Here is a 26,014-nt window from a genome sequence, read left to right as displayed (position 1 = left end):
GAATCTCCAAAAGACCGAAATGATGAGGCAGCAGGGCACCCGCAGCGGCCAAAAATGGCCAATTAGAATAATAAATATAAAATGATGCTATCAGAAAAAGAAAAAAAAAATCAGTGACATTAAGTTTTCTTACTATTTTAATAACTTGAGTAATAGAATAAGGATTTATGGCATTTTTGTACTATTAAATACAAGGAATGTTATGACTAGCTCCAGAATTCCAATCCGAAATCTAAAACTCTTAAATTTAGCTTTAGGTTTAAAAAAAAAAAAAAAAAAATGTGCATGCTAGAGATGGTGCATTTCAAATGCCCTCCCCTATTTTTAGGATGTTTTTCAACATTACCTTTGTTTATACTTTAAGGACAATTCCTTCCAATAAGCAATTTCCTCCTTTAAACTTGAAAAATCTGGTATATCTTCACCATCCATGATCAAGAAAGCCTGTGAAATATTAAAAACACACCTATAAATCTGCAGCATTTTGGAGGAAGTTAAACATGGAAGATTCTAAGAATGGTAAACTCTTTATTGCAAATAAATCACTTCAGTACCCCACTATTGGAGACCACCAATATTGTGGATGAGGCCATGATAGGACAGGAGATCCACTAAGTTCTGAGGTAGAAAGCACTCTGGTCACAGCAGCCCTGGCTTCTGGTGAATCGGCCCAACAGAATCATGCTACACACAGGGCTCCAGCCGCTGGCTTAAAGCCAACTGATCTCCTGGAAATCAGGTGACAGTAACAAGCTTATTGCCAGAACTATTTCTACTGCATGTCTTTCTCTGTTGTATAACTGCTTCAAAACACCTGCTTGAAACACGTAAGCCAGGTCATCGTACTAGAACTGTGGTCGGCAAACTGCGGCTCTCGAGCCACAAGCGGCTCTTTGGCCCCTTGAGTGTGGCTCTTCAAAAAAATACCACGGCCTGGGCGAGTCTATTTTGAAGAAGTGGCGTTAGAAAAATTTGGCTCTCAAAAGAAATTTCAACTGTTGTACTGTTGATATTTGGCTTTGTTGACTAATGAGTTTGCCGACCACTGTACTAGGAGATCATATACCACATTTTCAATGTTACTTTTGTTACATTTCTAAAGCCTTCCTGTTCTCTTTTAAATACAAAGCATCTTCCATTAAATTCACTAATCCTCCAACTTTAATGTTCTTTTACTTGGTTCTTCTCCCAAGGCGTTCAGAGCAGGTAGGAAAAAAAAAATGCCTATTTAATTAACCTTGCATTTGGACTGATTACCTAAAACTCCCAATTTATTGTCAAGGACAATTGGAATACCAAAGACAGTGAACTCCATACCATACCTTATTTGAAGAAGCAAAGTTCTGTAAGAGTCTTACCTCCTATAACCCTCCCAAGCATCCACTTTATATCCAGCAATACTGTTCAAAGTGGTCTTCACAGAACATTCTGTTTCAGTTCAGGATGTTTTCTCTTCCTAGAATGGCTTTCCCTTCTCTGTATATTTGGAGAGCTTCTGTATATTTGGACAGCCTAACTGGTTTGGTTCAGTGGATAGAATGTCAGCCTGAGGACTGAAGGGTCTGGGTTCAATTTGTCAAGGGCACATGCCTGGGTTGTGGGCTCGATCCAGTAGGGGGCATGCAAGAGACTGCCAATCAATGATTCTCTCTCATCATGGATGTTTCTAGCTCTCCCTTCTCCCTTCCTCTCTGAAAATAAATATATATAAATAACCTAGCTGTCATCTTTCCCAGAAAGCCTTTCTCACCCTCACCCAGAGAGCACTAAAATCTCTCACCCTCTTGGCTACCTCTCTACCCACACATGCTTTCATGAGTATATTTACCACATAGTTACACTTCTATGTCCCTTTATTAGGTTATGCATTATTCTGACTTTTTTCTACCCGGGCACACTGCTTACACATTAGCAGATACTCTAATACTGTACTTACTAAATTAAACCAAAATTGATTCAACCTAATTCATACAGGCAGCAAGAATTCAAGACAAGCTTTAAAAGCAAATTAATAAAAAACTTAAGAGTTGTAGAATGCTATTCATGAAGGTTTAGCAAAAAGTCACAGACAAGAACAAATACAGAACTTCAACTTCAGAGTGGTTTCCAGTGAGTAAAATTAACATGTAGTTAAATGCACTTAGTTTCACTCCTTTGTGGCCTACTGCAATTTCTTCTGTTTTAGTCAAGTCTCTCCTGACTACATCATCTATTACTTTTGACATCTGTTAGTCAATCTTCCAATTATTTTAAATTACCAATCGGCCTAAGAGTTCTTTGAAAAGAAATGGATCCTTTCCATCCCTTCATGGCATCAAGCATAATATGAAAGTATCTATGAATCAAACATTAAGTACTGGGTAAATATTTAGTGCACCAAATGCACCCCTCCTGTAATCTGATTACCCTTACACTGGCACATTTTCGTTTATATTATTCTACTCTCCAAGATATCCTTCAAATATCATAACACATTAAAATGTAACCTCCCCCTCTTCCCCCGACTTGGAGTGCTGTTGATACTGGATTCTAGGGTTCCAATTCTACCATTAAAATCTCAAACAACCTGCTAAAGTCTTTTAAGTCTCAGTTTTTTTCATCCAATGAGAGTTTGGACTAGACTATGTTTTTTTAAAGTAAGTTTCTGATTTCTAAAAAATACTGATTAATTTTGTAATCCTATTCCTTCTTCAAGGCCCCCAATTCCCACTCTATTCTCCCGAAAGTAGGAACAATCCTATCTGTAACTGTGACTTAGTTTGCAGTGGAGGGGAGGCTGACCCCGCAGGAAGAGCTGTCTGTATTTCACTTAAGGCACCAGTAATTCCTGGGAGCTCCTGCCTCAGTGTCCTGAGGAAAGGACCTAGTAACAACCCGGTGATGATGTAATTACCCGTCATGAGAGGCATCTAGGGGCGAGGCAATAATCACTCTGTCCCCTGAATGCTCTAGACAAGATCTTTCCCCAAAGTGCCAACAAAAATACTGATTACAATTAAAATCTACAGCCCTAACTCTCTCTCCCTCTGTAAAAAAATCAATAAAATATATATTTTTTTATTTTTTTTTTAAATATATTTTATTGATTTTGTACAGAGAGGAAGAGAAAGGGATAGAGAGTTAGAAACATCGATGAGAGAGAGTCATCGATCAGCTGCCTCTTGCACACCCCCTACTGGGGATATGCCCGCAACCAAGATACATGCCCTTGACCGGAATCGAACTCGGTCAGTCCCCAAGCCGACGCTCTATCCATTGAGCCAAACCGGTCCCGGCAAAATATATATTTTTTTAAATCTACGAAGCCAATTCTAAACAAACTATTGGCACTGATCTTCAAATTTGGATAAATGTTTTTGCCATTTGAACACTGCCAACCATGTATTAATGTGCAGCTCAAATATTCAGTTTCTAATACACAATCCGAAAAATTATGTTTTTGCAAAATGTAATGAAGATCAGAATAACACAAGTAAAGTTTAACTTAAAACAAAAAGACATAAAGGAAAGTGAAAGATTAACTCTCTCTAGCTAGCTCCTGAAGGTAGGACCTGGGTCTTATTTATAAATACTTTCTGCATCAATAGAAACATGAAACACACCAAAAATCCAACAAATACTTGAATTGACTTATAACCTGTCATTATTCCCTCTTTGCTTTCATTTACTTTATTAACATCTAAATTCCTATTTCAGGATGAAGTAAGGAAAATGATTTGCAGGTAGTTTATTTCTACCTCACAATGCACTACCATATAACAGACAAAGGTTATAAATCTATTATTCTCAGCTAAACAAAATTATCAAGTCTGATGCATGCCAAGCCACATTCACAGGCACTTTTTTTTTTAATTAAAAGGACTTTTTTTAATATATGTATTTTTATTGATTTTTTTACAGAGGGGAAGAGAGAGGAATAGAGAGAAACATCGATGAGAGAGAATCATTGATCAGCTGCCTCCTGCACACCCCCTGTTGGGGACGTGCCCACAACCAAGGTACATGCCCTTGACCCGGAATCAAACAAATCAAACCAGTCCGCAGGCCGACGCTCTATTCACTGAGCCAAACCGGATTCGGCCACAGGCACTTTTAAAGCTCAGTATAGGCTCCACATCAAAGAGTAGGGAGCTGCTGGAACCTGTTGGGGAGAGCCTTACTACCTAAAATGATCATTGTCAGCCCTTCCATCTTAAATATGAATGGGCAACCAAGAACCATCCAGACAAATGAGAAAACCAAGTAGCATGAATAAGAAAATCCTAGGACCTACTGAACTGAAGGGAAACAGATAATTCAGGAAATGAGAGAACTTTTTTCTCATAGAACTCAGGAGGGTTACCTCCCACACACTTCCTGAGAAGTTACAAAAGAAGAAACAAAACCAAGATCTGGAAAGATCAAGGTACAAGAAATAAGGGCTCCAACCCAGGATTGCAAAGGTCTCACAATGAAGCCTAGTTCATCAGACCCAGAGAGGAACTCAACCAGCTGGATGGCTCCAGGAAAAGCGAGGATCCCATATAACAACAGAGCAGGACCGGGAACCGGGTAAATCTGAGGTTGTGGTGAAAGCACATGATTCTTGTCAGTAAGAGAAAAGGTAGCAGCCCTAGCTGGTTTGGCTCAGTGGGTAGAGCGTCAACCTGAGGACTGAAAGGTCCCAGGTTGAATCCCAATCAAGGGCACATGCCTGGATTGCAGGCTCCATCCCCATAAGGGGGCGTGCAGGAGGCGACCCAGCAATCAGGGGAAGATGACACCCCCATCACACCTCTGCTGCTGCCACTGCTGGCAGCACAAGCCTCAGCCGACCCTGGTTACCAGAGCCTTGGGTGGCCCTGGGCAGCTGGGCAGCCGCCATCTGAGGCTTGCCTGCACCTCGGGCTGGCCCTGGGCAGCTGGGGGACTGAGGGGACTCCAGAGGCAGGCACAGAGCTCACCTGCTGCCCTGGCGGGGCTGAAGCTGATTTTGTTGTTACTGACCCATCATTACAGTATCAGAGGACCTACCAGTAGTTATTACTTGGAAGGAAGTTTAGGCAGTATTGTTCCCTGAAAAATCTCTATTCACACTCTGGGTGTACGATAAAGTATCCATTTGTCCCCGACTTGGGGTTCTTCAATAGGGCCATATTTTTAATACGACTAACAACTTGTCCAGTGTCCCCTGGTGACTCGGGTTTTAAATAGTCCTTCATGTGAAACTTCCTGAGAATCTAGTTCTATTTCTTGTATCTTCCTTATTTACTACTTAGTTCAGTGTCAAATTCTAACAAAATTATTTCAATGTGTTCATACACACGTCTCCATTTTCTTTCTGAATTTTATGGGGACTGAATGTTGACAATTTTTCTAATTAACAGGCTACTTTTACAGCTTGTTTACAGCTCCTCAAACAGTATTATAATCTATGCCAGAAACCTTGTACTAAAATGACCATCATCTTTCCCAGAATAAACCAATTGAAAACATTTAATCAGGGGAACGAGTGGTAGGAGCAACCCAGGATAGTGGTATAGAACCTAGACCCTGACCAAGCTGCCTGCATTTGAATCAGATTCCTCTACTCTCTGGCTGACCTTGGGCAAGTTACTTAGCTACTCAGTGCCCATTTCCTCACCTGTAAAATGAGGATAATTAAAACAGGGTTGTTATGAAGATTGCACTAATATTTGTAAAGTACTCAGTACAGAGCTTGACCATAAATGCAGCATAAATTTCATTAAATTTTTTTTTTTTTTTAACTGGTAGTTCAGGCTGTGGCAAGGTGGTTCAGTTGGTTGGAGCATCATCCCAAATACCAAAAGGTGGTGGGTTCAATTCCCGGTCAAGGCACATACCTAAGTAGGGTTCGATCCCAGATCACATATGGTAAGCAACCAATGAACTGTTTCTCTCATCAATGCTTCTCTCTACACTCTCCCCCTTCCTTTCTCTCAAAAAAAAAAAAAAAAAAAAAAAAAAAACTCAGATGAGTATTTAAAAAAAACCCTGGTAGTTCAATGTGGTGGACCTTTCAAGTTTGACCACAAAATAAATGTGCTTCAGGCTCTCCCAGCACTGGCATCACGGCTGCTGCTTCCCTTTTATCAATGCCGGCCACCAGGCTGCTCTGGCCACACACAGAATGCCGCCTCCACCATCATCCCTTCCACCTCTCAGCAATTGGAAACGCAGCTGTAGTCATTTCTGGAAGAAAACTTGCCAAGCAGATCCAGCAGGAAGTGTGGCAGGAGGTGGAAGAGTGGGTGGCAGTGGCAACAAAAGGGCCACACCTGTTTGGTGAGAATCCTGAAGTCATTCCTGTCCTCAACAAAACCAGGGCTGCTGCAAAGGCAGGAATCAACAGTGAGACTATTGTGAAACCAGCTTCTATTTCAGAGCAAGAACTGTTAAATTTAGTCAATAACCAATTATGATGATAATGTAGACCGCCTTCTTATTCAGCTATTCCAAAGCACACTGATGAAAGATCTGCAAAGCTGTTTGTCCAAACAAGGATGCTGACTGCTTTCATGTAATTATAGGTAGGATGACTGTGGTTAGCCCAGTATTCCTTGTTACTGGCTACTCATGGGATATGTGGAAAACAATTAAGAGCTAGCATTCCAACTCTAGGGAAGAATGTGATTATAGCTGGAAGGTCAAAAAATATTAGAATGCCCACTGCAATGTTACTTCACACAAGTGAAGCACATGAATGTCCTGGAGATGCTGTCACTGTCACAATATCTCCCCAAGAGCAGCTGAAGAAACGTACAATTCTGGCAGATACTGTGGTCTCCACTGTAGGCATTCCAAATCTTATCATAGCAGATATGATCGATCAAGGAAAGAGGAGCCGTGATTGATGTGGGAATAAATAAAATTTCAAGATCCCATCACTGCTAAACGGAAGTTGGTCAGAGAGGTGGATTTTGAAAGAGTCTGGAAAAAAGCGGGTTACATCACTCCAGTCCCAGGTTACATCACTCCAGTGGGGCGGGGGTGGGTGGGGAGGTTTGACTGATCCCATGGTGATGCTAATGAGGTGATCCCATTATTGCAGCAAAAAAAGTGCTGAATCTTGAAGCTCAAGTACTGAATTGGCCCTAGAGGTTTGGCTCAGTGGATCAAGTGTCAGACAGCCTGTGGAATGAAGGATTCTGAGTTTGATTTTGGTCAAGGGCACATGCCCGGGTTGTGGGCTCAATCCCAGTAGGGGGCGTGCAGGAGGCAGCCAATCAATGATTCTCTCTCATCACTGATGTTTCTCTCTCTCTCCCTCTCCCTTCTTCTCTGATGTCAATAAAATATTTTTTAAAAATTTTTAAAGTACTGAATTCTAAGGAGTTTGTAGTAGCAACTAATTAACTATTGCATCTTCTGCATCAAGAACAGTACTCCAAGCCAATTCACGAGGCAAAATTGGCCAATAGAAATGCAGTATTTCTTAATTCTACTGACATGGTTTTAAATGTTCTGTTTACTGAAAACTGAAATGATGTGTGTTTGCACACATAGGTCTGTAGTACCTTACACAGGGAGCACCCATTATCAAGCTGGGTCATGTCACCTAGCCATAAGAGAAGCCATTATCCTAGTTATTGACATGGGGGCCATTGTCACATTGAGAATGGCTGTCAAACTTTGTCAGACCACTTCAGTTACACTTTACCTTTTCTAAGGTTGCACTTCCCAAGTGCTATTCCAGTTAAAGATGATACTCACTTTAGGTTCCAAACCTTTTGAGTTCAACTGGTGTGAGAAATGGCTCGCCTGTCCAAATTTCAAATGACGGACTGGGAAACATGGCGAAATGAGACTTTTAATAACATTCCCTAGAGAAGGCGCCCATTGTACAGGAACACATGTGGGGCAGGGAACACAGCCCATTTATTTAGTCCCTCCTCCGGCTCCTCATTGGCTGAGTCCTGTGGGATCGCTAGGTCTTGCTGTCTCCCATTGGGCCATTAAAATATTGGACTGAGATCTTTCTAGCTGTCTCCACCTCCCTTAGGGGAATCACAGCTCTCATACCCTCTCCCCACCCCCCACATCCTATTTGCTCTGGGTAAATTCAGAAACAGCCTGCCACATGCTAACCTGACAAGTTCAGGGAAGGCATCCATGGCGGTCTTGCAAACTCAACGAGACCTAAAGTAACCACAAAGGATGGTCTGAAATGAAACTTCAACTAAAAGCAGTTATACTGGGCAGTTACATCCTAGGCCAGTATCTTCACTGACAAGGTCAGCCTTTACCTTAACTGAGCCCTATCTGTCTTTGCATCTATGGTAACATACCCTTGAGATGTAACTTCTTTTTCTGGACCCCTTGGGCACAATCTAATGTGCCTGGGCGCCAGCACAGATACCACAAATTCCTCCATTGTTATCATGTTAATTGTTCCTGCACCCACCTAAGTATGTGTCTATCATTTTACTTTTTATCCAATCCCACCCCCCACTTTGCTTTCACCCACCTTTCTAGTCTATCACCAATGGATTTCATGTAACCACCTTCGTCCCTCCATTGATTACGATGTATAAATACAGATGTAACCTGGCTTTCTCCGGAACATTATCTCAATACTTGAGGTTCTGCTTCCTGGCAATTCTCAACAGATTGGCTCAAATAAACTCACAAAAATTCTTTACAGGTTTGAATGTTGTTGTTTTTTAACGTTAACATGATGCATATTTTTTACACTGGTCAAACCAAAGGAAAAATGTTACTAAAGGAAATCAGGGAAAAGGTAAAATGGAAGAAATGATGGTAATTAAGCAGAAAAAAAATGTATCCAAATTTTATATGTACTGACTAATAACCGGAAGAGCTACATGTTAACAATATCCTGAGCTACTTTATAGCTAGTCAGTCATTGGGAAAATGTCTCTGTTTGTTCCATATGCTTTTAACCTTTGTCTTTCCATACATGTTTCTCCACTAGCATTGAAAGGCTTATTTTATAAATAATTCATGTGTATTGTCATACTTGATTTATCCCATATCCTTAAACTTCAATGTTAAATTTTTGAACTGCTGGGGATGTCTGAATGGATCCTTTTGGTAGATCCTGAAACCAATTTTTGAAAAACAAAACTTGAGCCTGGCCTGCGAAGCTCAGTGGTTGAGTGACAAGCTACGAATCAGGAGTTATGGTTTGATTACGGGTCAGGAAATGGTCCCTTATTGCAGTCTCAATCCCATGTGTGGAGGGGGAGGAGGAGTGTCAATGGTGAGTCTCTCTCATCATTGATATTTCTATCTATCTACCAATCTCTCTTTTCCTCTCTAAAATCAAAAAATATATATTTAAAACAAAAAGTAAAGGGGGGAAAAAACTTGGGCAGCTTGTATAAGTATGCAACTTACTTTTCCATCAAAGAACTACTATCAGCAGCTGCCTGCTTTCTCTAGTACACCTGTCGGCTTTCCCCAATAGGTTTCTGAGAGCTTAAGTCAATATTGAATTTAATCAGGCTTTCTTTTGTTTTGTTTTGAATAAAACACTTCTGGAAAAATATGAATGTGTTTTAGAATTTATAGCATACAAATGACCCCTTAAAATTAATCACCTTCTGGAAGTTATATGCACATTCCAATGATACCACCATTACTGAAAACATCTCTAAAACCTTTTTTGGAATAGTTTTGAAGAGCCAGATTAAAAACTTAACAAGTTCTCTGTGGTCCCACCTCATTTTACTGGACAACTAGTATTAGCCAGCTTTATTACTCCAATTTTATTCATCAGACTTACTCTTTCCAAAGATTGAATTTTTACAAATGACAAAAGTGTGCTGCCCCTGTGGGATATTCAAAAGACATTTTCAGGGGTTGCAAGACAGTCTGTTCAGATTGCTTCAAATTACAGTGGGCGGATGTGTTCACTGTGTTATTTGAAACTTTGTAACTAGAGATACTAAGGCTATAGACAGCCAATACAGAAAACTATACTGCTAAAAAAAAAAAAAAAAAAAAAAAAAAGGCTTTAATGACTCATCTATAATCTCCTGAAACTTAAAGGAAGACAGATAATTATGTTCTCTCCTCTGCTACCCAAATCGTACCTCAATACCATGCCTCATGGATGGAGTTATGAATCTCTAAAGTCTGACAACTTTTACATGGAGCATTATCATACTGTATATGACCTTCAGGTTTCTAGCCACTGACAAATCAACTCATTTGGGTATAAAACAATATGTTTAAAATGCTGTATTTACAAAGGAACTACTCTGTGCAATAGTAAGAAAACCCATTTTACATGAGATTGCTGCCTTCTCGTTCCTAATTGTGGAATGCACTAATGAGATTAGAAGTGCTTTTGGACCTCACTATAGGGCACCGATTTTCAACTTTTTCATCTCATGGCACACATAAACTAACTACTAAAATTGTGGCACATCAAAAAATATATATTTGCAGATCTCACACAAAAATATGTATAATTTTGAATCATTCATACCCGACAGCTACTTTTGTGCTGGCTGTCATTATTTTATTTGACAACCTAAGGGAAAACAGCTCCCTGCCCCTGACTAAAATAGTCAAGCATTGCATGTTTTTTAAATTCTTGCAGCACACAGGTTGAAAATTGATGCTGTAGGTAATATGTATCTTTTTACCAAAACTCTCCTATTTCTCCCAAAGGAAACATTTATAGAACGTTTAACTTTTCTAAGTCAATCATAAATGCGGCCTTCTCTCTTCCTTACGAAGTGCTCAGTAACTTACGTCAGAAGTCATTTTAAGCTTTAAGTAAACAAATGTATCTCAACATGGTTCAAAATGAGAATAAAACAAGTTTTGCAGATGTGATGAAAGCAAGATCTAAGTTTTTACTGAGCTTTCTATATATTTTAAATGTTCTTTATCCAACTTCAATTTACTTGAGTCAAAACAGAAGTTTAAAAAAAAAAAAAAAAAGAACAGCTTCTTTAAGAGTTAGCAACTTCTATCTGAACCAGGTCAACCTCTAACCAGTGCTACCAAAGGTTTTCTCTGCTCCTTAGATCTCCAATTTTAACAAAACTTCAGAAGAAATATCTTACTCAGTTCCCCTTCTCTTCAACTCATGATTTAATGCTATACCAACAAATTCACCATTTAGCAAAGCCATTACCCTACCTCCTAAGTGGATTAAGAACATAACGAGATAACTAGCCAGCAACCCGTGAAGGACCTTTCTTGTAACCGAGTAGCAGTTCCATCCTGGGTGAGTCTGCTCAAAATATTTTAACAACTCTTCTACTAGCTTCTGGTATATTTTTGGCAAGTCAACTTTTCTGCTTTGCTTTCTAGCAGAGAAAGGTATATAAAAAAAAAAAAATCCCACCAAGAAAAATTCCTAACTCCGAACCAAGCGAATTCTGAACCAAGTGAATTCTGAACCAAGCGAATCCATTCACGAGTTGGTAGAATCCACAATCCCTATTAAATCACTTAACAGCTCCCACCCCACGCGGGCTCAGTTTCCCCATCCGTCCAAAGGCGATAACAGTTAGGCACAACCACAGGGTTGATGAGGTTCAAAAGCCATTAGCTTTGGTCTAAAAATGTGTGAAGGCGCTGGAGGGAAAGAACCTACACTTCCTTCGCAAAACTAAAAAGATTACTTCGTTGCTTACCAGCAAAAAAAAAAAAAAAAAAAAAAACACCGAGGCGCGCACAAGCAACCTAAACCCGTTTGATGACACTTCTCTGGACTCCAAGAGGGGTGACTGGCAGGTCGGGGCGGAGAGTCACGGGAATGCCATCGGAGCCCAACGTGGGCTGCTTCCGCTCTCGCCCCCGACGGGAAAGCGGAGAAAGCTCAAATTCAACCGGCTCCAAGCTGGCCTCCCGGCTGCAGGGGTGTCAGTGGGAAGGGGCGGGGAGAAGGCTGGACACGCCGCTGCCACTTCACCGGAGCCACCCCTTGCGCCACCGGCGCCCCAGGCCCTCGGTGCCACGTCCCGGCCTCTGTCCGCCGGCGCATCCTCCGGAGGCCGCCGCACCCCTCCCCGGCAGGCGCCCCTCAAGGACCCCACCTCGGGCCGGGGCGGCGAGGGAGCAGTTAGAGCGGTTGGAACACTTGCCCCCGCGCTGGCCGCCCCAGAACCCGGCCCGGGTCCGGCCCGGCGCGGCCTCAGACGGCGCCCCAGGGCCCGGCGGGCTCCCCGGGGACAGGCCTGGGCGCCGCCGGCCCGGCCCCGCACCCTCGGTGCCGCCGCGCCCCGCAGGCTCACCTCCAACGTCTCAAAAGCGCATATTCGCCGCCACCCGGCCGGCGTCTCCGCTCCGCAGGCCTCCCCAGGCCCGCCCAGCCGCTCAGCTCCGCTCCCCTCCGCAGCCGGGGCTCCACTGCGCGCAGCCCGCCGCCCGGCTCCTCCCCGACACGTCAGGAGCCGCCGGGGGGGACGAGGCCGTTCTGTGACGCACGGGGGCGGGGCTAGGCGCATGCGCGGGAGCGTGCGCGCGGCGGGGCGGGGCTGTGGGAACGATGGCGTCACAGGGGCTGGGCCCCGCCCCACGCTGACGTCAGGCTGCCGGCGGCCAGTCTGCCAGCGCCCCCAGACCCGGAGAAGGGTGAGAATTCGGCCTCCTGTGTCCCCCAAAACGCTCAGCTGTTCCGGAAGTGGCGCCGCGTGGAGGAGAACTGGTCTCCCAGTTTTTCAGCCTCCAAGGTCCTTCAACTGTATGTTTCTCGATGTTCCCGTTTATGAAAGGTATCTAGGCTCATTTCACCTCCGAGTCCGCCCTGACCACCCAATGGAATAGCAGGGGTATTCATATCCTCCTCATCGCTCACAAATACCGGTGATGTTTTTAGGGCACTTCCTGCAGCTGAAATTTTATATTTTTCTTGTGTACCTCAGAAGAATGTAGATTCCATGAGAGCTAGAACCTCTATGTTAGGCTGTTCGTGTATTCCAACAGATAGGTTGGTCCGGGCACTCAACTATGGATTCCTTGAGGGCAAAGGGACTATAAATATGTCCACTTATATACTGTATATATCTAAACGTATACTTATTTATATAAATGTGCTTTTGTTGATCCTCCTAGAACCTTCAAGGAATGGGATCCGTTTTGTATAGTATACATATTCCCCTAGACTTGAGGAAGAAGAGCGGGGGAGGGTAGCTAAGAAAGAGAAGTAACATTTTAAGGTGTGGAAACGAAATCGAGCTGTTTTTGAAACAAGTTTAGGAGCTTTTGCTGTGTAATGGTGCAGTGGTTCTCTGATGTCAGTGCTCTTGGGATTGGATCTGTGGGGTTTGGGGACAGGATAATGATATGTAAGACAGGCCTCAAGGTGAGAGCAAGGTGAGCTGGGAGGTCTGTTGTATTTTTGAGGGCATGGTCATAACCAGAAACAATGCAAGATGGATTGTAAGAGGTATCCAAATCAATGAAGATCAGAGAAGTGATTAATGGGGTTGAGCTAGAATAGGGTTGAAAAGATCCCGGTAACACTAATGAGTAGTGGTTACTTTTGTTGTACCAATTTTATGTACGGGCAATGTTGCTAAATGCTTGCTTTGCGTAATTCAGTCCTCGCAGTGATCCTGTGAGATGGTACTATTAGTGTTCCCAGTTTATAAATGAGGGAACGGAGGCTCAGTAAGATGAAGTTGTCCAAGGTCACTCAACAAGAAAAAAGAGAACTCAAGATTCAAACCCACCTCGTCTGGCCTGTCTGACTCCGGAAAACACACTGCTAATTACTACTATACTGTCGCTCAAGAAGAGGGACTATTTATCATAATTACCCCTGTCCTGGCCGGGTGGCTCAGCTGGTTGGAGCACTGTTCTGTGCACCTAAGGGTTTGATTCTCGGTCAGGGCACATGCGCAGGTTTTGAAGGCAACCGATCAATGTTACTCTTGCACATTGATCATTGATGTTTCCCAATCTTTCTCTCCCTCTCGCTACCTCTCTCTCAAAAACAATTTTTAAAAAAAGACATATTCTGCCCTAGTTGGTATGGCTCAGTGGATAGCGCATTGGCCTGCGGACTGAAGGATCCCGGGTTCAGTTACAGTCAAGGACACATGCTCAGGTTGTGGACTCCATTCCCAGGAGGGGCCGTGGAGGAGGCAGCCAATCAATGATTCTCTCTCATCATTGATGTCTCTATCTCTCGCTTCCTCTCCCTTCCTCTCTGAAATCAATAAAAATATTTTTTTTTTTAAAAAGACATATCCGCCGAGACCAGTTTGGCTCAATGGATAGAGCGTCGGCCTGCGGACTGAAAGGTCCTGGGTTCAACTCCAATCAAGGGCATGTACCTTGGTTGTGGGCACATTCCCAGTGAGGGGTGTGCAGGAGGCAGCTGATCGATGATTCTCTCTCATCGATGTTTCTCACTCTATATCCTTCTCTCTTCCTCTCTGTAAAAAATCAATAAAATATTTTTTTAAATAAAATAAAATAAAAATAAAAAAGATATATCCTCAGGTGGGGGTTAAAAATAATAATAATAACAACCACCACTTAGTGAGCTAGAGCATAGTGCTAAGACTTTACATACATTACCTCCCTCAATCTCATAAGCAGCTTGTGAAGCTGAAATTATTTCCTTCATTTTTTTTTTTTAATAATTTTATTGATTTTATACAGAGAAGAAGGGAGAGAGATAGAGAGTTAGAAACATCGATGAGAGAGAGTCATCGACCAGCTGCCTCTTGCACACCCCCTACTGGGGATATGCCCGCAACCAAGGTACATGCCCTTGACCGGAATCGAACCCGGGACCCTTCAGTCCCCAAGCCGACGCTCTATCCATTGAGCCAAACCGGTCCCAGCAATTTCCTTCATTTTTTATGTTGAAAAACTGAGGAGCTGGGGTTTTAAACCCCAAGCAGTCCAAGGCTGGTGACCTGGGACATCACGGAAGCTCCTCTGTGTTCCGGGGCTCTGCTGCCCTGTCTGGGCTGTGTCCTGGCTGATGAGATGGCAGGCAGAGAGGTAACCAGAGAGGGAGGCTTCCTGTGGGCCTAGTGCCAAGACAGATCCGTCCATCCCAAGAGGAAACAATAAACAAAGGCTGCGACTCTTGTCCCTGCCTCCTGGCTGAAGTCCTGGGGTCACCTAATGGCAGGCCAGGCAGAAAACATTAGTGTCACCTTTCAGCCCACCCCCTTTCCCACCAGCCTGGACCCAGACTGGTATTTGCCAGGACTGATACGCTGGCCCTATCTTAATGAGTAGGCTTCGCTTGGCAGAGTTCTCAGACATATCAAAGCCCTATACTAATCTCCTTCCTCATGCTGGTTGAGCTTTCTCAGCAGACTTTGCCCCACTCCCTGCTTCCGGTATGCCCATCCAGGGAAGACTGAATGAAGGCAGCTCTAAGGGAAACAGAAATTATGAAATCAGCTTTGTGAAGGTAGAAAAGGTGAGTGACGGTTGCCCTACCCTTTGCCTTCATAAACCATGAGGAAGGGTTTGCTGAGTCCCAGTACAAGGTCTTTCTTGGACAGAGCCAAAGGGGTCAAAGTCACAGTCCCTGAGAGCATGTACAAGCATTCCAAAGTCTTTCCTGTCAAAAAAATCGATTCCCCAGTGTTCCCCACTATATCTCCCCAATCCAAAGTCTTCCATTTATCTTTCCCTCACTTCCCAAATCTCTCTTCCTCAAATTTCTGCTTGTTCCAGCCCACAGAGACATCAGAATAATCTCTAAAATCCCACTGTACAGAGCATCACTGGTTCTAAAACTTGTTTTGACATCCTGTTGCCTATGTGATAAAGTACAAACAACAAGGTCTAGCATTCAGAGTACTCTAAAAACAACTCCAATATAAGACACTTATCCAGTCTGCTTCTTTTTTTTAAATATATTTTTATTGATTTCAGAGAGGAAGGGAGAGAGGGAAAGAAACATCAATGATGGGAGAGAATCATCTACTGGCTGCCTCCTGCACACCTCCTCCTGGGGACTGAGCCCATAGCCCAGGAATGTGCCCCGACCAGAATCGAACCTGGGACCCTTCAGTCTAGAGGCCGATGCTCTATCCAGAGAGCCAAACCAGCCAGGGCTCCAGTCTGCTTCTTATAGTTCACCTATCTGGGTCTGAACAGAGCCTCTACTGCCAATCCTCTTCCTCTCTGGGCCTTTTATTAACTCCCACTGCCCTGTGCACTACAGCTGCTCCCTAGGTTTGGCCAGCCCAACTTTCTCTCTGCCTTTTGAAGTCCCACTCATATGCTACCTCTTCCTGGAAGCCTTCCCTGTTAACTAAAGCCCCAAAGTGAGTGCTCCGTCCTCTGAGCTCAAGTAGTTCACAGGGGACTTATGAGCACAGCCTTTTGGTCACGGAGGTGTCTAAACTCCCCAAGGAACCAAAGTTCATTGAGCATAGGGACAATGTTGACTGTCTGAATATCCCCAGCAAAAGGGACTTAGCAAACACTTGTGTAATATGTTCCAATGAAAATCAAAGGATGAATCAATGATCTAGTGGCTAGAACTCCAAATACAAGGGCTGACAGCACTTCCTGGGAAGTGACCCAACTTCTGAGAAAAATTACCTTATAGAGAGAAGATTTTCACTGCTATGTACGGCGCCAAACTTAGGTAACACCAGGTGATAAAGGGACTAGGATTCATGTCATGGGCAATTACGACTGTTCTCTAGCCCAAATCTGAAACCCAGTCTCTAGCACCTATGACACCCAAAGCAACATCTTTTGCTTTTGTAATAAAAATTACTAGTGCTGAAACCGGTTTGGCTCAGTGGATAGAGCAGAGTATTTTCAGTTCAACCTGTGAACTGAAAGGTCCAGGGTTCGATTTGGTCAAGGGCATGTACATTGGTTGCGGGCACATCCCCGGTGGGGAGTGTGCAGGAGGCAGCTGGTCGATGTTTCTCTATCATGGATGTTTCTGGATCTCTATGTCTCTCCCTTCCTCTCTATAAAAAATCAATAAAATATTTTTTTTAAATACTAGTAATAACAGTTTTTTAACTTCAAAAAACTTGGACCTAGAGGTGATTAGTGGTTTTATAGAGGGAGAGTCTTTCATTCAGCAGCTATGAGTTTAGTGCTTGCTCTGTTCTTGCTCTGTTTGATTCTATTCTAGGTCTTAGGGACTCAACCTTAGAACTATAAAAGGCACACCTCACCCCAACCCCATCCCCATGGAGCCTATACTCTAGTGGGAAAGACAGACAATAAGCAAATAGACATGATGGGCCTATCCGTCATAACAAGAGCTATAAAGAAATATAACCAGGGTAATAGGATACGGTGCAGTAGGGTAGCTCCCTGATTGAAAGCAGAGCTTACTGTTCATGGGGTTCCTTTCCTTTATGAAATAGTTAAGGCCTTTAAAACACAGGTCTACCTCATTTTATTGTGCTTAGCTTTATCTCCCTTCACAGATGTTGTATTGTTTACAAATTGAAGGCAAGACAGGCCCAAAATTATTATGGCGTGAATTATTGCGATGGTATAAAACTGAACCACAGCATCTCTGAGGTATGCTTGTAAAGGGCTGCTATATAAAATGTAATGGAGCCCTAGCTAGTTTGGCTCAGTGGATGGAGCGTTGGCCTGTGGACTGAAGGGTCCCAGGTTTGATTCTGGTCAAGGGCACAGCCTGGGCCTGCTGACTCTATCCCCAGTACGTGTCGTGCAAGAGGCAGCTGATCAATGATTCTCATCATTGGACTTGCTTTTTTGTTGTTGTTGTTATTCCTCACCTGAGGATATTTTTCCATTGATTTTTTTTTTTTTTTTTTTTTTTTTAGAGAGAGATAGTGGAAGGGGGAGAGAGAGAGAGAGAGAGAGAGAGAGAGAGAGAGAGAGAGAGAGAGAGAGAGAGAAACATCAACATAAGAGAGACACATCGATTGGTTGCCTTTCCACACGTAGTGAGCCTGCAACCAAGTGCATGCCCTTGACCAGAATCAAACTCTGTCCCCAGGTGGAAACTCATCCCACTGAGCCAAACTGGCTAGGGCTCATCATTGATGTTTCTATCTCTCTCTCCCTCTCCCTTCCTCTCTGAAATAAAAATATTTAAGTAAATAAATAATAAACCACGGTTATTTGGGTTTTCAAAAAAAAGATGAACTTTCGCCAAGGCCGGTTTGGCTCAGTGGTAGAGCGTCGGTCTGCGGACTGACGGGTCCCAGGTTCGATTCCGGTCAAGGGCGTGTGCATTGGTTGCGGGCGCATCCCCGGTAGGGGGTGTGCAGGAGGCAGCTGGTCGATGTTTCTCTCTCATTGATGTTTCTAGCTCTCTATCTCTCTCTCCCTTCTTCTCTGTGAAAAATCAATAAAATATATTTTTAAAAATTTAAAAAAAAAGATGAACTTTCCTGCGATGATTATTATTTTTAAAAAATAATAATAAAAGGCATCAGAGTTGTGAAATTAAGAATGTTAAAATATATGCAGGTGCTTCAGAGAAGTTTATCAAAGGGCCTGGCACAGAGTAGGCATTCAGTAAACATTGGTTGGGAGAATGACTTGTTAGGTGACTTCCAGAATGCCATAGCCTTCAACCAGATGATCAATTTCCCCTTCAAGATAAGGAATGGTGGCCTTTCATGTTTGATGCAAAAATGCCCACTTCTGGTTAGTCCCCGACTTTTGGCCCAGCCAGCCATGAACTGGCCAGCCTAGGGTATCCCTGTGCCCCCTCGAAGGGAGAAGAAAGTCCCATTTATTGTCTTTATTGCATCCTCAGTAGCTTCTTGAACAATCAGTGCTCACCTCCCAACCTCAGCTCTTCTGTCAGAATTGCAGACTCCACTGGCTGTCAGTCAATAGAATGGCAAGAACTGGGTATGGCGAATTTTTTTTTTTTTAATATATTTTATTGATTTTTCACAGAGAGGAAGGGAGAGGGATAGAGAGTTAGAAACATCGATGAGAGAGAATCATCGACCAGCTGCCTCCCGCACACCCCCTACTGGGGATTTGCCTGCAACCAATGTATAATACATGCCCTTGAGCGGAATCGAACCCGGGACCCTCTGGTTCGCAGACCGACACTCTATCCAATGAGCCAAACCGGTTTCGGCGGGTATGGCGAATTTTCTGTGAAGTGTTTTAGGTTCCAAACCTCCCTCCTGTGCCCTCCCATTTCCTTTGTGTCTGAGAACGCAGCCTGCTTCTGGCCCTCGGCCCGCTGGCCAGCAGGGCGCCTCACTCTCTCCAGTGCTGCGCTGTTTCCAGGTGTAGCCTTCTGCAGAGCGGCTCTCCCACGTGAGAAAAATGAGGACAATTAAGGTTAAGGCTGTAACAGACCTTCCATCAGGGTCCTGCCCTGGTTACTGGTATCTGGAAAGAAAAGGCCCTCATGCTCATCCAGGGGGTTAACTGAGGCCTCCAGAGTTTCTGCTCAGCCTTTTTTCTCTTTGTGATATCCTGCCTTGCTCCTAGGACACTCTTGGAGCTACCCCCATTTCTTCCCCAGCAGTACCCCTGAACTGTTCTGGAACTGTCCGCAGCCTCTTGGAGGCCACTGCACACAGGCCATGAGGGCCACTTTCTAGCCTCAGAGCCTCCACTCGCCCAGACTCCAGTCTTCTCTGTCAGCCCTGGCCCCCGCCCCAGCCCCGTGACAGGCACTGCCCACACCCCAGCGTGACAGCCACCTCCACAGAAAAGGGTGGCATGACAGTGTTCATTGCTAATTTGATTCACACCTAGCAACCCCAACTACTGTTGACATCACACCTCCATAAACAGTGTGACTATCCAAAGCAATATCTGTTCTCCTACCTTTACAGACAAGTTGGCACCAGTGTTACCCACTCCCAAACCACTCTGATGAAACGACAGGGCTTAAAAGAAATGGGACGTTTCTCACCATCCTGAGCTGATTGTATCTGGCCATTTCCAGCCGCGTTCCCATTACCAGGGAAGCCAATGAGTCCAAGTTACCAGGACTGAAGACCATGTAGTCAACCATTCAGCAAATATTGCTGAGTGTCTTGCACTGTTCTAGGCCCAAAGATAGAACTGCTAACAAAACAAGCTGACAGAGCCGAAACCGGTGTGGTTCAGTGGATAGAGCATCAGCCTGCAGACTGAAGGGTCCTGGGTTCCATTCCGGTCAAAGACATGTACCTTGGTTGCGGGCACATCCCTAGTGGGGGTGTGCAGGAGACAGCTGATCGATGTTTCTAGTTCTCTATATCTTTCCCTTCCTCTCTGTAAAAAAATCAATAAAATATATATATTTAAAAAAAAAAAAAAAGCTGATAGGAAAGAAGGAAATAGAAAATAAAGAAATAATATGTTGGATAGTAAGTCCTGAGGAGAAAAAAATTAGCTAGGACTTTTCGATACTTTATGTTTAGGGTGGCATTTGAGGCAATGCCTAGCAGGTAATAGGCACTTACTGTTTGTTGAATAAATAAATACCTCGCAGTAAATGTTTTTAACTTTAATATTTTCATTGCTCTCTTCTTGCATCAAAGCACTTATATCATCTAGAACACTAATATAGAACTCCCCCATAAAACAATGAACAACAAGAAGCAATTAGCACAATTTAAAGAACACGGGAGCCGAAACTGGTTTGGCTCGGTGGTAGAGCGTTGGTCTGCGGACTGAAAGGTCCCAGGTTCAATTCCGGTCAAGGGCATGTACCAGCAGGAGGCAGCTGGTCAATGTTTCTCTCTCATTGACGTTTCTAGCTCTCTATCCCTCTCTCCTCCTCTCTGTAAAAAATCAATAAAATATATTTTTTTAAAATAAAATAAAATAAAGAACACAAGAAGCGGCCCTGGCCAGGGAGCTCAGATGATTAGAGCGTTGTCCCAGTCTGCCAAGGCTGCGGGTTAAATCCCTGGTCAGGTCACATACTACAAGAAACATCCCATGAACGCTTCAGTGAGTGGGACAACAAATTAATGTTTCTCTCTCTCTCAGATCAATAAATTTAAATACAGGTGGCTAACCATCAAATTATATTCCCCCTTGCTCCTAATAAAAAACATTCCAAATACAACAGCAGAGATTCCATATTTCATCGAACGAGTACCTATGTGAGATTTTAAAACAGACTGCGAAGTGCAGACACAGCACAGAGAAACAAGCACTCTCCCGTCGGCACCAAGAGGTAGCACTGGGTGAGAGTTTTCCTGACAGACTGTGTGAACCAGACACTGGAAACCCTGCCCTGGTTGGTTTGGCTCAGTGGATAGAGAGGCAGCCCACAGCCTAAAGGGTCGCTGGTGTTCACTTGCAGCATATGAGGGAAGCAACCAATCAATTTGTCTCTCTCACATTGATGTTTCTCTCTCTGTCTCTCTCCCTGCTCCCTTCCACTCTCTCTAAAAACCAATGGAAAAATATCCTCAAGTGAGGATTACCACACACACACACAAAAAAAAAAAAAGAAAACAGGCAACCCCAGTGATTGGCCTCTCTTAGGAATTTACCTGAAGAGAATTAAGAACACATCCAAGCCCTAGCCAGTTTGGCTCAGTAGATAGAGCATTGACCTGCAGACTGCTCTATTCCACCCAAGGGCACATTCCCGCATTGGGGGCTCCATCCCCAGTGGAGGGCGTGCAGGAGGCAGCCAATCAATGATTCTCTCATCATTGATGTTTCTATCTCCCTCTCCCTTCCTCTCTGAAATCAATAAGAAATATATGTAAAAAAAAAAAAAAAAAAAAAAAAAAAAACGCATCCAAATTTAACAAAGCAAGATAATGTCCTCATGATTCTTTGCTAATTGTTTTTCTTGGCTTTAGGACCTTTTTAAAATCCATCCTTTCAGCCAAGTCACCCCAGCAAGCCTGGCACGGACTCTGGTCATCGGTGAGCTTCAATAGGAGGGCTCCCAATCCGATGGCACAGATCAAAGAAATGCATTCCTTTTGCCGCTCCTCCCTAATTAGTCCAACCTGGTGTTATTACCTCCTGCGAACATATACAGGGTGGGGCAAAAGTAGGTTTACAGTTATGAGTATGCAAAACAGTTTATTCTTTTATTATGTATTATGTTAATTTCCTCATCAACAACTATAAACCTTACTTTTGCCCCACCCTACATATACTGGTTCTACAGATAAAGTTTCCACCCTACAAAATTTTTTTTTAATTTCATATCTTCTGAACCCCTATTTACTAGCAATATAATGATATTTGGGACTTTGAGTGGTAGAACTGCCTAGAAATTCAGGTTACTATAGGAAGCCTGGGTTGTGAGGATTGCTTCTCTTGGGGTGGCTTGTCTGGTTGTCTAAATACGGGGAACAGTACCCTGACCATTTAAAGTTACAACCAAACATGGGAAATGCCAGTCCATGGGATCTCAGGGGAAATTTTTCACTGCCTTTTCATCAACTCCCGGATAATACAACACAGGTCTTGAGGGCCACTTTGAAAACCACAAGGAGGCCTTGTGACCTTTATATAGAAAACTAGAGGCCGGTTGCACGAGTCTTCAAGAAGAAGACTCCTTCCCCTGGCTCAGGCACCGGTTTTCCTCTGGCACCCAAGACCTGGGCCACAGCGGAGCCAAGCCTTCAGCCTTCAGTCTTCGCCCCATGCCTGCATATGCAAACTAATCCACCATCTTTGTTAGGTTAATTTGCATACTCGCTCCTGATTGGCTGGTGGGTGTAGCAGAGGTATGGTCAATTTTGCATCTTTCTCTTTTATTAGTGTCGATCTCTTCTGCTTAAAATTAGGAGGTTGGGCTTTATTCAGGAGTGTCCATTCCACAGAGGCCAATTTTGATTCAGATATGCAGAAATGCAGAAAGGAAACATCCGGGTTCCCTGATCACCACCCCTTCTGTGAAAAGAAAGTCTGCACCCCTTTGGTGAGAGGGGAAGGCAGACAAGAAGACAGCTGGTGCTGAAGGCCGGATAAGGGGGCAGCTGGGATGCCTTTCCCCAAGCACGTAGCTCTTTCAGCAGTTTTCTAAAGCCACGTGTTAACGGGATGGTTATTAAAACCCTGATCAAAGATATGAGAGGAAGCAGCGTGAAAGCAAGAGGCCCAGACACACAGAGAAGGTGATCGATCGAAGGGTGGCAAGATCCACCTCCACCCCAGCAAAGGTGCGGCCCCACCCTCCTCGGGGCTCCACACCCTGCTGTGAGAACCCAGCCAGGCCTCTGCCTGCGGGCATTCCCTCCCCCGCCTTAGGAATCCAGCTGTTGATTCTTCTCAGCCAAATCAGCTTCATCACGAGCGATTACGCTGGTTGCTTCCCTTCTCTGAGCCTCAGTGTTTCCATCTGTAAAATGAGCAGGTTGAACCAGTTCCTGTCAGTCAGGACCCATGTCTCCTAGATGCTGAGCCCCCTCCTGGGGGCCCTGAGAGCCTTGCCTCTCAGCCGGTTTGTCAGCCCTCTCCCAGATGGGTGGGGACAGGTGACAAGGACAGCCTTATTCTGCCAACGTTCCTTTCCCGTATCCTGGGGAATCGCTGAACACGCAGAATGCACCAACTTCAAGTTCGTCTAACATCTGGTGTGTTCATTTCCTGCGGCTGCCATGACGAACACCAAAAGCTCAGTGGCTTAAAACGATACATTTATTCTCTTAGAGTTCTGGAGGTCAGATGTCCAAAACGAGACAGGGCTAAAATCAAGGTGCAGGCAGGGCTGCTTCCTTCTGGAAAACCAGTTCCTCACCACTGACCTTGTTGGCAGTTAGACCTGAGCCGAGCTTGGACGAGGGGCCAGGTACAGGTCACCCGGATGGAAAGCCCCAGGTGCTAGCAATGGACAATCAATGTAGGGCGGGGCCTCACCCCCGGGGGGACCTTCCCTCCTCTAGCTTATCCCTGGTCCTGAGGTGTGGACCCCTGACCTTTCCTCCCGAGAGATAACATCTAGGCCTCCGATATGTTCAGCTCCAGGTCCAGATCGGCAACAAAACCAGCCACGGCTGACCTCAGGATCAGCTGCATTGATGATAAATAACCTCCTGCCCTGATGCCGGCCAATCAGTCCAGAGACCACAACCTGAGGACACACCTGGCAAACTGCTGACTCTTCTATGGAGACCTTCCCCCGGACCTCCCCTAAACTCCCCACCCTTAAAACTCGAGGATGGAGGAGCCATTTTGCACCCTTTCCCTTCCTTTCCTCCTCCCCGCTGACTCTCCCCCTCCCCCACCCCAGGCAATTTAGCTTCCTCCATCCCAAGCTCCAAGGGCCCTCTCTTCACCTCTAGAACTTACTAAGCCCAGTTTCTTCTAGGAATTACTCTTCCTACCTCTGTAATTTACCCAATAAATGTTCTGTTACAGTTTGGGTCCTGCTCTGAATTCTTTCCTACCCAGAACCCAGGACCACCGTTGCTGAAAACCATGTTTGGTCTGGCAACTGGTGCCATGCCCGCCACCCACACTGCGGCTTCTGGAGTTTGCAGTGATCCTTAGCTCATGGCTGCACCACTCCAGTGACGGCTTCTGTTACCACACTGCCTTCCCTGGCGGTGACCCTCCTGCCTCCCTCCTATAAAGACCCTTCAGATTCTATGGTGCCCGCCCAGGTAATCCTGCCAGCAGGCTGGAGGAAGCAGGTTTATTCTCTGGAAAAGTTAAACCTGGGAAGCTCTAGGCCTGGGGACCCTGGGCACACCAGAGCGCAAGGCTAAATCACTGCATTGTAACCAAAGGACTTGTATGCATGCATATTAGCATAACCAGTGGACACAGGCATTGGGGCGGTGGGAGCTTGCCCAGGTGGGAATGGCTGGGGGAAGAGGAGGAGTGTCAATTGGGGGGGAAAAGAGACATATGTAAAAGTTTAGGCAATAAAAAAGTCAAATATAAAAAAATAAATTAAAAGAAAGGGAAGCAGGACGGAGGGAGGGGCATTCTTCAAAGGCCACATAGTAAATGACGAGACCCCAGCTTCTGTGCCCTGATGGCCTCGCAGAATGCTGGCTGCCTGGCTTGCACCTTCCAGGTAGGGGATCAGAGAGTCTTTCTCAACAGAATAATCTCCCCATCGCAAAGCCCTGAGCTCAGTCACATCTGCAAAGTCCTTGGACGTGGACGTCTTTCCAGGGCTATCCCTCTGCCTACCACACCTGATGTTCCAATTTACCACCTTCCCAATTCATGTGTTTGTCATTACTGCGTATCATCTTTGACCCACTTTTTTTTTTTAAATATATTTTATTGATTTTTTTTTACAGAGAGGAAGGGAGAGGGATAGAGAGCCAGAAACATCAATGAGAGAGAAATATCGATCAGCTGCCTCCTGCACACCCCCCCACCGGGAATGTGCCTGCAACCAAGGTACATGCCCTTGACCGGAATCGAACCCGGGACCCCTCAGTCCGCAGACCAAAGCTCTATCCACTGAGCCAAACCAGTTTCGGCTTTGACCCACTTTTAAGAAAATGAGTTTAAATCCTACATTGGTTTTATCCAAAACAGTCATATCTATAAAATCATTTAAGTGATTGCTAGTCATTCTTCCCTAATATTCCATAAATCAAATACATGACTATTAAAATGTCAAATGTGCCGAGACCAGTTTGGCTCAATGGATAGAGCGTCGGCTTGGGGACTGAAGGGTCCCGGGTTCGATTCCGGTCAAGGGCATGTGCCTTGGTTGCGGGCATATCCCCAGTGGGGGGTGTGCAAGAGGCAGCTGATCGATGACTCTCTCTCATCGATGTTTCTAGCTTTCTATCTCTCTCCCTTCCTCTCTGTACAAAATCAATAATTATATTTTTAAAAAATCAAAATATATTTTTAATAAATAAATAAATAAAATAAAATGTCAAATGTTCATCTCTGTACCACGTAACATCACTTTCCATTCTACCCAGCAGCACACAGAACATCCTTCGGGGATCAAAAGTAGAATCCAGCCTCCTGATTTTACAGAAAAGGGTAATGTGTCCAAGAATTCACAGCAGCAAAGAGCAAACACTTCAGCTGCCTCCGCAACTCCCCTCCTCTCCCCATCTCCATGCTCATTAAATCACAACTTATAGGCCCGCCTTTTTTCTTTAATATCATCCCTACATTGGTGATTCATAGCGTGGAGGGCTCAGTTCCCCTTCTGTTACACTCATGGATAGTTTAT

The 26,014-nt window shown here is 44.4% G+C and overlaps 1 protein-coding gene, 1 long non-coding RNA gene and 1 pseudogene across 5 annotated transcripts in view; 2 read left to right on the top strand and 1 right to left on the bottom strand.

Moving 5' to 3' along the window:
- NDEL1 (nudE neurodevelopment protein 1 like 1) overlaps positions 1–12,383 on the bottom strand; it is a 34,882-nt gene extending 22,499 nt beyond the window's left edge. The window contains exons 1-2 of one of the 2 annotated variants that reach the window (XM_084863957.1): positions 12,219–12,383; positions 347–444 (exon numbers count right to left, since the gene is read on the bottom strand). In XM_084863957.1, the coding sequence (XP_084720083.1) occupies positions 347–432 (86 nt within the window). In that variant the 5' untranslated portion in view covers positions 433–444; positions 12,219–12,383. The remainder of the gene's footprint in view (positions 1–346; positions 445–12,218) is intronic. The other variant, XM_084863956.1, reaches the window with a different exon arrangement.
- Positions 6,077–7,262, top strand: LOC311611617 (bifunctional methylenetetrahydrofolate dehydrogenase/cyclohydrolase, mitochondrial-like; annotated as a pseudogene). The gene has a single exon. The product of its transcript is annotated as a bifunctional methylenetetrahydrofolate dehydrogenase/cyclohydrolase, mitochondrial-like (transcript).
- A 143-nt stretch (positions 12,384–12,526) lies between the features above and the next one.
- LOC311611633 lies at positions 12,527–24,214 on the top strand. 2 transcript variants are annotated; one of them, XR_014793134.1, is made up of 4 exons: positions 12,527–12,698; positions 15,255–15,373; positions 17,364–17,460; positions 19,725–20,128. It is a non-coding gene; the product is annotated as an uncharacterized lncRNA (long non-coding RNA). The 2 variants fall into 2 exon arrangements; XR_014793133.1 differs by lacking the exons at positions 17,364–17,460; positions 19,725–20,128 and adding an exon at positions 23,818–24,214.
- Positions 24,215–26,014: the final 1,800 nt, after the last annotated feature.

Source organism: Pipistrellus hanaki (assembly GCF_964339955.1).
Source record: "Pipistrellus hanaki genome assembly, chromosome: 16".
Lineage (NCBI taxonomy): Eukaryota > Metazoa > Chordata > Mammalia > Chiroptera > Vespertilionidae > Pipistrellus > Pipistrellus hanaki.
The sequence above is the reverse complement of the archived record's forward strand: the minus strand, read 5'-3'. Positions and strand labels throughout refer to the sequence as shown.